Raw genomic sequence first — 15,677 nt, forward strand, 5'->3', positions numbered from 1 at the left:
TTAAACGATCCAGGCTTGTCATCTTTCTGTGTCCTCTGACAAAGTCTTCAAATATAACTAGCCTTCAATTTATTTAAGCATTCTTGAAGCTTTCCTATTCTCTAATAGTGTAGTCAGCCTTGAAATATTCCTCAATCTTCTTTAACTATGGAAACTAGAACTAAATCTAATACTTTCCTAAGGTACTTTGTAAAGGAAAAGAAAACCACCAATCACCTAGCTCTTCTTTTAAAAATTATCAAACTCTTTTCCTAATCTAGTTAGGATTTACTATAGTCAGTATGTTGTCACACATTAGGGTGAACTGAGATCAAAGAAATGTATCGTTCATTTGTTTTCTTCATTCAACTGCCAATTTTTTAAAAGTGTTTGCTTTAAAAAACCATTTAACCCAAGAGCACTGCTACCAAACCTGATTTGGCAATCTTTTGGCATGATTAGCCCAATTTCAGTAGGAGCTTTGTTTAATGAGCAAATAAGCTGAAAAGTCCAAAAGGTGCTCTGCAGGTCAGAAGGAATATGTTTTTCCTGAGACTCTCTGACAATTGTTATTTCTGAACCCTGGCTTGCCCCTTGGCCAAACCTTAACACTGCTCAGTTCCACTTCTGACCACTAAGTGGCACCAGAACTTTGAATTACTTAAGATGGAGAAAAACTGCTTAACTAGTGTTTAGGGTGATTTGCTATGAACCCTTCGTTAACACCTTCTTTTTTAAAAATAATTTTTATTTCTTGAAGTATTACAAAGAGTATTAAATATGTCTCCTTTTTCCCCCTCTTGACATTCCTCCGGCCCCTACCCCCTAGTGTCTTGTGTCCATTGGTTATTCTTATATGCATGCATATAAGTCCTTCGGTTGATCTCTTAACGCCCCCTCCCCAAAACCCTTCCCAGGCTTCCCACTGTAGTTTGACAGTCTGTTCAATGCTGCTCTGCCTCTGCATCTACCCCTGTTCATCAGTCTATACTGGTCCCCATTATCTGTCCCAACCTCACTGGAGCCGTTCCAACCTCACTGGGGCTGTTTCGTCCTCACCAGCGCCGTCTTGACCTCACTGGGGCCATCTCGGCCTCACTGGGGCTGTTTCAACCTCACCAGGGCCGTCCCGACCTCACCGGGACCGTTTCGACCTCACTGGGGCCATTTTGACTTCACCGGGGCCATTTCAACCTCACTGGGGCTGTCCAGACCTCACCAGGGCCGTTTCAACCTCACCGGGGCCGTCCGTCCCGACCTCACCGGGGCCGTTAACACCTTCTCAAAAGATTTCATTTGTTTTTATCAAATCTAGAATTTGGTGACTTTTTGCCATTTACTCTTCCTTATGGTCTGTGCTATGGGAAGGGCAGGTTAAAAGACATACGTCACTCATTCCTCAGCGTCCAGCCAATGTCTTCGCAGGAGACATTGTGCCCCAGCAGCCTCATCAGGGGAACAATCGGACTTTGCATTGTCAGACTTTTCTGCAAGCTTGAATGGCTCTGTGATGTGATCCTGTAAAAAGGCAACCCCAAATGGAAGGGCAAGTTAAAGCTGTTTTGATGGACCCAGACACTAATATTTCCGTTTGATTTACCTAAAAGGGAGATAATCTTTTCCAATTGCTTGGGGTCCTGAAAATAGTATCAGTCATTCAGCTATAAAGGTGGCCGTCCTTCTCTGAAGATTTTGAATCAAGTTCTTACCACTTCCAAGGTGAACTTCATCCAAAGCTTCTTAAAGGCAGTCCCTGTTGGGCAAGGAGAGTTTATTTTGCTTTGTTTTGTGGGGTTCCCATTTGTATGTGCCTTTTAGCCCTTAGGACCTGAGATACTGCAATGCTGAAGTTTCTTCTCTAATCTCCAGAACCAGAACCATGTGCAAGATAAGAAGGCAAGTCCTACATACCAGGGCCATCATTAGCAATTGATGGTTTGCAGGTGCTGAGACTGCCAACAAGGGCCAGCAAGGTCTCAGGGCAGAGTCAGTGGAGTTTTCAAAAGACAAAATGGCAATCTTTATTTTTCCTCCTTTCACCTCCAACACCAGTGCCAGTGGGGCCAGTGAAAAACCTGGCACAGAGGTCGAAAATCAAGAGCATGTACAAGCCACCTTAAGTAATGAAAATGAATTCATTAGCCCTGGCCGGTTTGGCCCAGTAGATAGAGCGTCAGCCTGTGGACTGAAGGGTCCCTGGTTCAAATCCAGTCAAGGGCACATGCCCAGGTTGCGGGCTCCATCCCCAGTGAGGGGAATGCAGGAGGCAGCCAATCGCTGATTCTCTCTCATCATTGATGTTTCTCTCTCTCCCTCTCCCTTTCTCTCTGAAATCAGTAAAAAATATATATATTAAAAAAAAGAAAGAAAATGAATTCATTAAACATGTATTTACACTCTTACTATTTATTGTTGGTCACTGCAAACAGAAGGGTGGACACGACAGGCACAGACCTTACATTCATGAAGGGCAGTCTTTTGACCCACTCCCTTTACTGCAGTAACTTACCTTGCCTCTAGGGCCCAGTTTCCACCTCTCTAAAATGAAGAGGTCTACCTGGCTTGGAGACCCCTGCTGGGTGCTAGTCTGGCGGTAAGAGAAGAAAGGGGGAAAAAGGGGGGAAAAGGACTCTTAAAAAGAGGCAGCAGCTTGCATTCCTCTCTGCTGCAGCAACTAATGGGAAGCTGTAAGCATGAGCCAAGTCCCTTGCGCCACCTGCCCGCACTGTGCTGGAGGGTTTATCGTAAAGGTTTGCCATAAAAAAGATATGAGTGTCTTCCCCCAAGAGCACGAGGTTATTTTTCTAAGATACACCAGCTGCTTCATTCTTTAAATCTTCCTTCAGTGTCAATTATTCCCATTTCAAAAACTTGAAACTGCTCTAAAGACATTGGCACATGTGCAGGCTGAAAGAAAGAAGGCAGAATGGGAAGGAGATTGCCGAGATAAAAACCAGTCCAAATATGCAGAATGTTACAAGCCGTATCTGAGGTCAAGGGCCCTCCTTTACGTAGCCCGCATGCACACCAGGAGGGAGAGCAAAAACAGCTATGCTGGAAGGAAATGTTTTTCTGTAGAAGCCAGAGTTCCCAGGAATGTTGTGGCTGGAGGAAAGACTCCCTTTGCTTATAACTGTAATCTCCTGACAGCTTGTGTACGCCGGTATTCAGGAAACCAGGCTACAGGGGAGTTAGAATGTTGAAAACATTTCAAAATAAACACTGATTCCAATCAGCAAGGTTTTATAATCAATGAATTCCCAAGAATTTCAAAATAGCAAAGACACATTTATGAAATACCCGATGGACTAAGTCAGAAGTCAAATTTCTCTACCTTCCAAAAAATCATTGTCTTAGAAAAAGGGAAGAGTAACAATAGCAGAGAGCTCAAGAGTTTAATAAAGCAAAGAACGTAAATCACTCCTCGGCTCTACAGGTGTCTCCTATGCTGACGTGGGCTTGATTCACGCTGGTAATCGTGGCCAAACAAGAACTTTTGGGGTTTTTGGCTCTGGGATTCTTGTCTCTTATGTTTGATTAAACTTTCTCAACTACAAATTTACCATTTCTTACAGCGATCTCTAAATAAGCTTTGCTATTTTTTAAATATTTTTTTTATTGATTTTAGATAGGAAGGGAGAGAGAGAGAGACAGAAACAGCAATGATGAAAGAAAATCATTGATCAGCTGCCTTCTGCACGCTCCACACTGGGGATCAAGCCCACAACCCCAGTTTAATAAATAAAACTTTAAAAAATGTTTAGGTTTAGGAAATATGCTAAATAAAATTAGAATACTAAGTTCTATACATAGCATGCTCCCAATCTTATTATATGCACAGAGGAAAAAAACACGTAAAAGGATATATATTAAAATGGTAAGGAGGTTATTGCTGGCTATATGATCAGTAGTAATATGGTCTTTTACTTTTTGTATTTTTCCAACATTTTAACAATATTCACTTATGTTTTAATAATAACATAATAATAACATAAAAATGTTAACATTATTAAAGTAAGAACTTTTGATTTCATAGTCAGACGGACCACACACATATGATAGTAAAGGAATAAACCACAATGATGAGAACATAAGGGGATTAAGGGGCATCAGTGCTGGGACAGTTGCCCTCATTTCCACACTACAGTTTTCAAAGTGTTTCCCACATTATTTATCCCGTTTAATTTTCATAAAAGCCCTATCAGCAGATTGTAAATTATCTACATTTTACAGTTTAGAAGGCGACTCAAGGAAATTAATTTTCCAAGGTCATGCCACTTTTGAGAGGCAGAAGAGAAATGGAACCTAAACCTCCTGACCTAATCCACATGTTCCCACATCACAAAGCCTCACCCTGGCGGTGTATATGAACACGTATCTGCCTTAAGACAAAACGTAACAAAACAAAAAGACACCTACCCCAGAAAACTGTGCGTCCTGCTTTCTTCTGGCAATTCAAGGCTAGCAGAGACGTCACTGAAATATAGCTTCCCATCATGCTGAAACAGCAGAATTCATCCAAACAAGGTTAAGATTACATTAATCCCAGATAGCAAAGAAAGGAATGAAGGGATAAAATCCATTTTAAAAACAAATGCAGAGGGCGGGGGGGGGGGGGGGGAGTGCTTGAACTGACCCTGTGTGAACAAAAGGATCAAAGTTTTGCCATCCTGAAGCTGTCTTTTTGGGATATTGATTTTAAGCTGTTTATTAAGAAACACGACTCAGGACACTTTGACCTCCCCGCTTTCCTGCCCAAGAGATCCAGACAGAGAAGCCTACCAGAAGCAGACATGACAGGAAAATTCTTGCTAGACAACTCAAAAACAATGGAACACAGTGGGTATCTAGCTAACAGGCACCTGCACCTGCCTGAAGCCTTGTTTACGACACTTAATTCAAATTAGGCTAAAGTGGCATTCTAAGTTTTCCTTCCTGAAACAGGTTTCTCTGTCTGAATCTTTTCTTCCGCAGGAAAGCAAGGAGGTCAAAGGTTCTTTCTGAGTCTTGTTTCTTATTAAACACCTTAAAAATCAATATCCCAAAAGCAGCTTCTGAATGGCTAAACTGGTTCCCTTCACATGCCTATGTGAATCCTCCATTCGAAGGTATTAAAAACCTGATGTTCTCCTGTTAATCTGTCTCTGTTAATTTGATGATTAGCTCAGCCTGGAAGAAGTTACAACAGTGGTTTTCAACCTGTGGGTTGCGACTCTTTTGGCGGTCGAACGACCCTTTCACAAGGGTCGCCTAAGACCATCCTGCATATCAGATATTTACATTATGATTCATAACTGTAGCAACATTACAGTTATGAAGTAGCAACGAAAATAATTTTATGGTTGGGTCACAACATGAGTAACTGTATTTAAAGGGCCAGAAGGTTGAGAACCACTGACTTAGAAGGTGGGAGGAAAAGTATAAATATTTTTTTAGCAAGTGCCAAGATTTCTTTTTCAGTCCCCTATCTGACAGGGAGGGCAAGAGTGTCCCTCTCCTGAATAAGGATACTCAGGTCACCTAGATTTTGAGCCAAATTGAAACAAATGCAGCTCAAGGTTGTATAACTATCAGAAGAAGTCAATAGAATTCATAAACTCTTCTCCTTTAAAAAGTACACAACTTTTTGTAATGCTAGCATGTACTTTTATAACAACATGTTTTTCTCAATATTGTGCTTAAATCTCAGGCACATGAGTTAGCAGTCATTTTGAGATTTTATTTAGCTAATTTCAACAGTATGGAGGTCTGGATCCTACAATAACCTTTCCTCCTCTCTTCCCCAAGCTCAACTATTTTCCCAAGATAAAAGAGATGAACAGAGTGTTTAAAATATCAGTAAACTTTCAGCAAAAATTGAGTGCAGGAAAAAAATTTCAGGCATGTTTCTTATTTGTTTCTGCCCTGATGTTTACCAGGCAAAAAACAACCTGGGGCCAGATGTCTCCATTTCTTATCCCACCTGTAAACAGACGAAGTTCCTTCAGGCAGTTTACTAAGATTGTCACTGGGGCATGACTTGACAGAAAAAAAGAGAAGCACAGAATTCTGTAATTTGCTATGAAAATAATATTAAAGATAACAGGTCAGTGTGCATTGTCTGAGCAGACTCAGTGGTCTTGCTGGTCTCTTGGGCTCACTGGTTGATGGTTAAGTAAAAGTAAGTTCTCTCTTGGGCTAGTGTGTTCTGGGCCCAGACCCGCTCCTCCTCTACATTCAGTCATGCCAGGTTTAGTTTATCGCCCCACATGAGAGTCAGTTCAGCAAAAACTGTCACAAATGGTGACATTTGTGTGTTCGATAGAAAAGGGGCTACATTCATAACAGTAAGGAGAGACCTACATCATAACATCATAACTCTCATTTCTGGTCCCAGCCTCTCCCCACTTCTCTATGCAGCCATGAACAAAGGTCACCTTGGGTGCCTGGAAGCCATATTTTTCCAAGTGATATTCAATATACTTTTTCGCCACTTCCACCTAAGAAAAGAAAAATATAGGTTTGATAATTAGCATTTTTTAAATACACTGGTTCCCCCCACCCCTCAAAATTTCCTTTTACTAATGGAATATACTTCCCCCTGACTATTTTGGATAAGGATACAAGGCTTCTCTGGGCATGTGGGATATGCTCCAGCCTGGGACAACTCAATGGAGCTCAATACCTGGTTTTTGCTTGAATAAGCTCTTCATTCATTAACAAAATCTTGCAGGACAGATGGCAGAAGAAAAGACCAGACTCCACTGGGTCATCATGATATTCATATACTAGATCAAACCTCTGACTCTCACCCGGCCAGTGTGGCTCAGTAGTAAAGCGTCGACCCATGAACTAGGTGATCGTGGTTCAATTCCCGGTCAAAGATATGCCTGGGTTGCAGCTCAATCCCCAGTGTGGGGTGTGCAGGGGGCAGCTGATCAATGATTCTCTCTCATCATTGATGTTTCTCTCTCTCCCTTCTTCTCTAAAATCAATAAAAATAATATTTTTTTTTTAAAAAGAAAGAAAATCTGTTCTTCCAGAAGAGCCCCTAACGGCCAAAGTCCCCAGAGCCCAGGACAGAAAGCACGAGTGGCATAAATAAGCATTGCCATTCAGCTGCCTTATTAAAGCCTTGAAGAGTCACATAGAAAAAAACTTTATCTCAAAAGAATGCTTTTGATCATTTTTTCCTCCAAATCATTGTCTCGCCTGATCTTCTCTCATGTCGATTCCAGTAACATGCCCTTTCTCATAAATCATTTAAACACATAGCAAATCTCTGCCACTTTCACTAGCCCGGTCCAAAAATCCATCAGTTTTGATGGATGACCAGAACACAGCCATAATACCTGGGAAAGAGAAAGTACATACACACGTATTTTTTCCCCCTCTAGAGACTAGAAGATGTGGAGCCACTAAATCTTATAAATCCTTCCTCCCTCCCTTTTCTTCCTTCCATCATTCATTCAGTTTCAATTTAGGTATTTAACCTCCCCCACTAAACTGGAAGCACCATGAAGGCGGAGACTCTTCTTTACTATTGTATTGTTGGGCACTGTGCCAGGTACTAAGACAAATAAACCATCTAAAATATTTGTTGAATAAATACAGTTAGGCATTAGCTGAGCATCTAATGCAGATCCAAAACTGTGCTAGTTATGGAAGAAAAAATGTAGGCGGAGATCTGTCCCCTAGATGTATTTACCTGGGGTGGTAAACCGTGAGCAAATAAAATGTTTTTCATGATTTATAGACAAACTGAGTGGCACAGGCCGTCGGTCCTACAGTGATTTGGGGAAGGTGGTGCTCAAGGATTGGAGAAAGCTTCACAAAGTAGGTAGGACATCAGTGAAGTATTGCATGGGCAGGATTTGGAAGGTAGAAAGGAGAGGGGAGGCATTCCAGATTGATAACTGCATCCTGGCGGTTCTGATAGCAGGAGGAAGGGAAAGGTCTGGCTAGAGTAGTATAGTGTGTCAGAGGGAACCAAGCTTGGTTAGGAAGGGAGAGCCCAAATACTGGACAGTCTTGAATGTCAGCTCCAAGAAGTGTGAATGTATCCTTTGAGTAAGAGGAGGAGTGGGGGAGTCACTGGAAATTCTCAAACAGAGCAATAAGATGATCAGTGCTGTAATGATCGGTTCTATGATAGACACAGCAGGCAGGATGGATTGGAGGAGATGGATTACTTCTCTAGAGATCAGCATAATTATTTTTTGAGAAAGCTGTTATCTGGTGTCTCCAAGGGGGAAGCACAGGGCACTCTACCTCAGGGCTACTTCCTCAAGGACATTCTGCAGGGCTGTCCAGATGTGCTTGGGGACCCACCTGGCTGCAATGACACAGGTCTTGGGCTGGAGGTCTGCGGATTTCTTTAGCACCTGCCTGTAGTAGGTCTGACCCAAGGGTTAAGGATGGGGTGAGATGGGGAGAGAGAAGAAATACTGAAACTGGTGTGTGCACATCACCACCCCACTCCACCCATCCAAGCCTAGCCAGCCTTTGCTCCCCGCAAAGCTCTAAGCCCAGACTCTGCTCTGCCCCAGTCCTGGGGTTAAGGGGTTAGGGTTAGGGTTAGGGTTAGGGTTAGGGTTAGGGCCAGGCCTAGGGCTCCCACTCAGCCCAGGCTCTACCTCTGATCATTCCCTACTGCTCTCAGCTGCAAGTCCTTCCAGAACCTGGCTGGAGTGGTGGTGGTTGGAGATTGGGGGAGGGAGAGGATGGGGGCATTGCCTGGATGGGGAAATGGTGGCTGAAAGAAGAGGGTGTAGAAGAGGTGCACTGCGATAAAAAGGTGGGTTAAAAGGCAGGTGGTAGGCCCGAGAGTTAGTGGGGGTGGTGGAGGAAGGGTCAGGGGAAGGGACTGGGGGCCCGGGCCAGGAGACAAGGGACGGCACACTCACTGTCTCCTTGGTCTCTGGACTCCAGGACTCGAGTTCCCCGCAGCCAGCTCCAGAGACTGAGCCCACCCTAGGCCCCATCGCAGGGGAGGCAGGCTTGCGCCCTGGATGGCTTGCAGCCTGACGCTCCAACGCAGTCTCGCTCTGCGCTCTGGCCCTGCTGGCCCAATGTCATGTTGGCTGTCTTTAGTCTTTCCAACCACAGAGGTTATTATTATTAATTTCTATATTTCTTTATTGATCACTGTGATTCTCCTTTTATAAACTTCATATCTGACGTACATGAGCAACCACATATATAATGATCTTTGTCCATTTGGGGGATGAAGTCACTTTTTCTCAATCTATTTTTTAAAGTCAGGTTTATTGAGATATAATTTCCATTCAGTAAAATTCACCTTTCTTTAGCGTACTAGAGAATTCTTAGAACAGTTCTCTTGCCCAAAAATGTTTCTTCTTGCCCTTTTGTACTATAAGCCCCTCTGTCAAGGAAATGATACCCAAACCTATAGAAAAGTTTTATAAGAGTTTATTTGAGCCAAGTTTTTGAGGACATGCCCAGAAGCAAGATCTCAATGGATTGGGAAAATACTCTTGAGAATGACAGTTAAAAAAGTTTTTATTAATTTTAGAAAAAGAGAAAGGGAGAGGGAAAGATAAACACTGACGTGAAACATCAATTGGCTGTCTTCTGCATGTCCACTACTAGGGATCGAGCCTGCAACCCGGGCATACACCCTGATGGGGAATCGAACCAGAGACCTTTTGGGGCATGGGACAAGTTCAACCAACTGAGCCACACTGACCAGGGGAGAATAGCAGTTTTGAGTTTCTTCTATGAATTTAGAATCAAAGATGAGAACATAAGGAAGGTACCTGAAATCCATTGGTTGTAGATTAAGGAGGCAGAAGAAAGCAAAGTGAGGAAATCACTAGAATAGATAAAAAGCAAAATGGAGAAACACACTGCTTTGACATTGGTGGGTACAGGATACTATATAATGAACGTTTACAGTAGATAGAGATGGAATGCAGGAAACATGGTATCAATGAGGGGTTCTGGTGCCTGCAGTTGTGGCTTTAAGAGAAGAAAATTACTCTGACATTTAAAGGTATGTTATCCTAGATACACAAGAACAGTGGACAGGACTCGCCTAAGGCAAAGACTGATCTTTGCTAAGGACGCTGTAGGCCTGGGACATGACTACCTCCTATGGCATCCCAGTTGGGAATGTTTGATCAAACCACCCTGTGTGGTTTCTTTCAGTCTCTGCCATGTGCCTCCCCCTCCCATCACCCCCAAAACAACTATAGATCTGTTCTCCCTCCTTTTCCAGAATATCATAGAGATGAAATTAATACAATATGTAGCAGTTCTCAGTCAATTTTGAATTTTATTTAGGAAAGCACTTCTGCTCAGTTCATTCTTAACCCCTAGTAATTTTTTTTTTCAATTCACTGTGTCTATTGGATATTATTTCATCTTACAGAGAGTTGTATATCTTATTTCCTTTTGCGGGTTGTAACAAGCATATCTGTTCATTAGGGTAGGAAGGAGATATAGGGTTTCAAGTGAAGGAATATATAAATGCAAAATCTACTAAATAATACTCATTAATCTCATCTGCTAATAATCTTCCCTGATGTCAGTTAGTTGTTATTAAGTATTAATAGAAAGGTGCTGTACCTTTCTTTTATTTTTTTGTATCTTTAACAAATTAAACCCATGGAAAAAATCCTGCTTAAAGTTAGAATATTTCCAACTATGAAGTATGTGGGGAAAAATGAGTGTTTTTATAGGTATCAGGGTGGGGTTTTTTGCAATCACATTATGAGGGTTAAAATGGTATCTTTATTATCTTGAATGGACAGATTAGTGGGAGATTAAGGAAAGGGCTCTATCATTTCCACTTGTTCACTTTATTATATTATCTCCAACTTGTGGTTATTCACCAGAATCACTTGATAAACCTTAAATCCACTTAACCACACACAGATAAACTCAAATTGAGTTATTCCCAGTGTTCCCTCAAGTACCTAATGTCCAGGGCGATTTGGGGCCACATTGCTTGTGAACATCATTCATTCTAATTGGTCAGTGCCTCAGCCACAGTGTTTTTGTTGTCGTTTAACATATTTTTAATATGTAGGTCAGTCTGCTCCGTAGACCAAATTAGAGATCTCATATTAAGCCATATTTTTTTTCTTATTTATTTATTTATTTATATTGATTTCAAAGAGGAACAGACAGGGAACGATAAAAACATCAATGACGAGAGGGAATCATTGATTGGCTGCCTCCTGCAGGCCCCACACTGGGGATTGAGCCTGCAACCTGGGCATGTACCCTGACCAGAAATCAAACCAGCAACCCTTCAGTGCAGAGGACAATGCCCAACCCACTGAGCCACTGCCGGGATCCAGCCCCAGCGGTCCAGGGGTTCCCAAAGGCCTAATTATGCTAAGAGGACTGTGCCCTCTAAGCTGGGAATTGTTTGTGACTTTGCCCACAGATCAGTCTGAGGCTTAACCCTATATCGGCTCCCTACAAGCCACACTAGCCAGGACTGATCTCTGAACTCCTGCCCCCCACCCCACAAGGTGTGCCCCACTTCTGCTGCCTGTAACTTTGGTGTCATTGACCTCAGACACCACTTTTCTGTCCACAGTCCTGTGGGTGATGGTCTTTTGGATGGATTGTATGGAGGGGCTGTTGTCCTGGGCATCACCAAGACAGAAGTCCTCCCCTTCTTGCAGCAGGTGGGGCAGGTGGTGATCTCAGACTCCAGTTTTACCTTGATGTTCAGCCGGGCCTCATACTCCTGCGCCTGGCACTGCTCCTCTGCCCAGATCTGGGCCAGCTCTGCCTCGGGGGCAGCAGGATCTGGTTGAGCTTTTCTGTCTTCGTGACATAGTGCATCTCCACCTCCCTCAGGCTGTTCTCCCAGCTGCCCTTCAGATTCCTCATTCAGTCCAGGTCGAGCTCCAAGGACTTGACGTACGTCTCAGCTCTGCATCATCCCAGCAGCTCCTATCTCAGCAGTCTGCAAGGTGACCCCTGTGGTGCTCTCCTCAGTCTGCTAGGACCAGTACTTGTCTAGCTCCTCTTGGTTCTTCCGAGCCAGCTCTTCATACTGGGCCTGGGTGTCCACCAGGATCTTCTGAGGTCTGAGATTTGGGGCCATCCAACTCCATGGTCAACCCAGACCTGGCAGTCTGATGCTGTAGACCATTTACTTCCTCCTTGTGGTTCTTGAAAAGCAGCTCCTCGAGAGCCCCCCTCTTTCAGAGACCACTGATGTCACTCTCCACAGACTGGTGCATGGCCAGCTCTGTCTCATACTTGACTCTGAAGTCAGCAGCAGCAAGACAGGCACTGTCAAGCTGTAGAATGGTGGGGGCATTTTCCACAGAAATTGTGAAGATCTGAGCCCTCAGGTTCTCGATGATTTTGAAATAATGCCCCCAGCCCCTGACCTGGGGTGGCTTCTTCCCTAGGTGTTCCTGGATTTTGCTCTCCAGGAACACCCAGTGAAGGCTGATTATCAGTCTCCAGATTTCTTTCCCTCTCCAGGTAGGAGGCCAGGTTACTTAGGCATGGCATAGTCTCCTTCTCACTCTAGATATCCCCCTATGCCTGTCAGACCTCTGGCTATCACTGCAGCCAAGCCCCTGGACCCTCAGCTACCCATACTGGTAAAGTGGGACACAGAGGTCCGGGAGCCTGAGCCCCTACATAAATGCTGGCCATGCTGTTGGCTGGTCGAGCTGGTTGGTAGCTCGGGGATTGCATGGAGCCCAGGGTCCCGTGGTTTGTGGGAAAGCTAGAGCTCATGTTGTTCAGGGAGGAAGGCAAGAAGCCAAGACTCAGGTTTTTTTCCCCTCACCTGAGGATACTTTTTCCATTGATTTTTTTTTTTCTTTTTTGGTGACAGTGGAGGGAAGGGAGGAAGAGGGGAGAGTGAGAAACATGGATGTGAGAGAGTCACATCGATTAGTTGCCTCCCACACTCGACCCTAACAGGGTTGGAAAACCTGCAACCAAGGTACACGTCCTTGATTGGGAATTGAACCCACGACTCTTCCGTCCATAGGCTGACACTCTAACCATTGACCTAAACTAGCCAGGACATGTTTTACTCTTGGTAATTGAACCCACGACTCTTCCGTCCATAGGCTGACACTCTAACCATTGACCTAAACTAGCCAGGACATGTTTTACTCTTAATATGGCATTTGCTGTAAGTTTGCAACCTTCCTTTTTAAGTTATATTGAGTTTGTTTACATTTAATAATTGTAATAAATGCATAAGTGAATTTCTTCACACCTCATTTGTGTTTTGGGGGGTTTTTGTTGTAAAATATCACCCGAGGATATTTTTCCATTGATTTTTTTAGGGAGAGTGGAAGAGAGAGGGAACGAGAGAGAGAAATATCTATGTGAGAGAAACATCAACTGGTTGCCTCCTGCTTGAGCCCAGACTAGGGCCCGGGACAAGAAGAAGTCTGCAACCAAGGTACGTGCCCTTGACCAGAATCAAACCCGGGACCCTTTGGTCCCCAGGCTGAGGCTCTCTCCACTGAGCCAAACCAGCTAGGGCTGTTTTTGTGTTTTTTAACCATAGTTAACATGAACATGTAAAATGAGGGATAAATGCAGTCTGATATGATTAGTCAATTTGATATTTGATGATACGTAATATGAATTAAATTGAACTTTTTTTTTCTTCCAGTAAAAACTTCATTTTAAAAATGTTTTAATTGATATTTTTTAAGAGAGAGAGGAAGGAAGAGGGAGAGAAACATCAATGAAACATTGATCAGCTGCCCCCTGCACACCCCTTACTGGGCGTTGAGCCTGCAACTCGGGCATGTGCGCTGACCAGGAATTGAACCGGACCTTTTGGTGCATCAGATGACACTCAACCATCTGAGCCACCTTGGCCAGGGCAAAACTTCATTTTCTTATGTCAGCTTTCTCCCAATCCATTATAAATTAAGAACTGAACTGGAACAGGAGAGAGGTCCCATTTTAAATTCAAACAAAGTAAAGACATTCAGACTTAACTATAGACAATGGTAATGCCATTTAACAAGATTAATTCAATGCTATGTAACTGTCTACAAACATAAGGTTTTCCCCACGGCACAGCCCTACACTGCAATCACTCATAATAATTCAACTGCTTTCGCATTTGGCAATATCATACAAATGAATTTGCTGATTACTAGCAATATTACAAAATGAACCCAGGGCCACATAATCAAGAGTCACAACAACAAAGAAACTAGGAATGCAGGTCAAGGCAGGATTTTGCAGCTGGCTAGATATGATGCAATTTGCCTGATTATCATTTAGGTATTTGCTGTAATGAATAAAGTAAGTATCTCCCGAGTTACTAGAAAAAAGGTATTACCTATCACCATTCTGTGAACAGGAAATTAAAATGTTTCCTGAATTTATAATTCAAAGAAAAAATTCTTTAAGAAGAACCATTCTCTATGTGCACCATTGAAGCTCTATTTAAGAATCACACTTAGACAAGATGACATTAAAGTTCTATGGGAAAAACTAAGACAGCTTTTAATTTTGCTTTCATATCAAACTAATAGAGCACTTAAAAATTCAAGAAGAGTGTGGGTTAGTCTGATTCAAGAAGTGCTTTCAAAATTCAACCACCTAGCTTCTTTTCAGGAGAAACTGTACATCAGCACAAATATTTTCTAACTTAAATTTTGGAGAAGGAAATGGAAAATCAAACCCACAGCACAATGGTTGTGGTAGATATTTCCTCCTCAGCATCAGGCAAAGCCTTCTTATAACCATTCTATTTCAACAGGTGATTCAGCTGGTCCTGTAGATCCGATGACTGCTCAACACTAGAAATTAGAGAAAAAGTTTATGCAGAATGAGCAATAAAGACATCTCCACAAATTATTTGTACTTTAATATATAAATACTGTTGAGGCTAAATCAACATGTACATTGGTCTCCTAGGGTCCCAGAAGTTTTTAAACAATGAAGAAAAGGTTTGTAGAGCCAATTAGTAGTGTAAACAATATTGCAAGGGATAGATTTAGTCCACTAAAAAAAAAAAAAGGCTATTTAATGATGTTAGCACATTTACTCTACTTAACGATGATCACCAATATAAAAAGTTTTCTTAAGGTTGGTCTCTACACCCTGTAACTCTTAGAAAGCCTTTCCTAGTAGTGCATGCCTTTGAAATATACTGTATTCTTTATATCCCAAATGAGCTATGCCAGAGTGTCTATCAATTTAAGGGCATCTGTCTACCAGAGTTATGCACTAATCCCAGGCCCTGCAGTATAATTCCCGATAGCCTACTTCAGTTGGCTACCCACTCCCCTATGTGTGGGGTTACTTACTTCTTCTGAATAGCTTCTTGCCTAAATCAGAAAAGGAAGGAAGAAAACAAACATAAGAAAACTCAGTGGACTAGTAGAAGTTATTTACAGCCAGATATATACAGGCAGAACACATTTCCAACTTATGTCACATTCTATATTTCTGTCCATTCCACCCTAAGTTTGTGCTCATGAATCTGTTCACTACCAGAGTGCAGAGCTGCCGAAAAGATAGATTCTAAACCTAAGGTGGTAACAATATCCTATCACAGAGTGTAGGATGTAAGTTCGCAAACTACATGCATGACTCAAATTTGGTTTGCAGAGTATGTAGCAGGGGTCCTCAAACTTTTTTTTTTTTTTTTAAATATATTTTTTATTGATTAAGAAATTACATATGTGTCCTTGTCCCCACGTTACCCTCTACCCCCCCCACTCTTGCCCTCC

At 42.6% G+C, this 15,677-nt stretch overlaps 1 protein-coding gene and 1 pseudogene across 2 annotated transcripts in view; both read right to left on the reverse strand.

Moving 5' to 3' along the window:
* Positions 1–1,371: 1,371 nt before the first annotated feature.
* On the reverse strand, positions 1,372–12,729 carry LOC102762312 (annotated as a pseudogene).
* Positions 9,613–15,677, reverse strand: part of BORCS7 (BLOC-1 related complex subunit 7) — a 16,079-nt gene continuing 10,014 nt past the window's right edge. Inside the window, exons 4-6 of one of the 2 annotated variants that reach the window (XR_435287.2) lie at positions 15,252–15,272; positions 14,628–14,741; positions 9,613–9,939 (exon numbers count right to left, since the gene is read on the reverse strand). Coding sequence is in view for 1 of the 2 variants with exons in the window: in XM_006756467.2 (XP_006756530.1) it covers positions 14,690–14,741; positions 15,252–15,272 (73 nt within the window). In the remaining variant the exon portion in view is untranslated. Of the gene's footprint in view, positions 9,940–13,870; positions 14,742–15,251; positions 15,273–15,677 lie in introns of those variants that run through there. The other variant, XM_006756467.2, reaches the window with a different exon arrangement.

Source organism: Myotis davidii, unplaced genomic scaffold (assembly GCF_000327345.1).
Source record: "Myotis davidii unplaced genomic scaffold, ASM32734v1 scaffold332, whole genome shotgun sequence".
NCBI lineage: Eukaryota > Metazoa > Chordata > Mammalia > Chiroptera > Vespertilionidae > Myotis > Myotis davidii.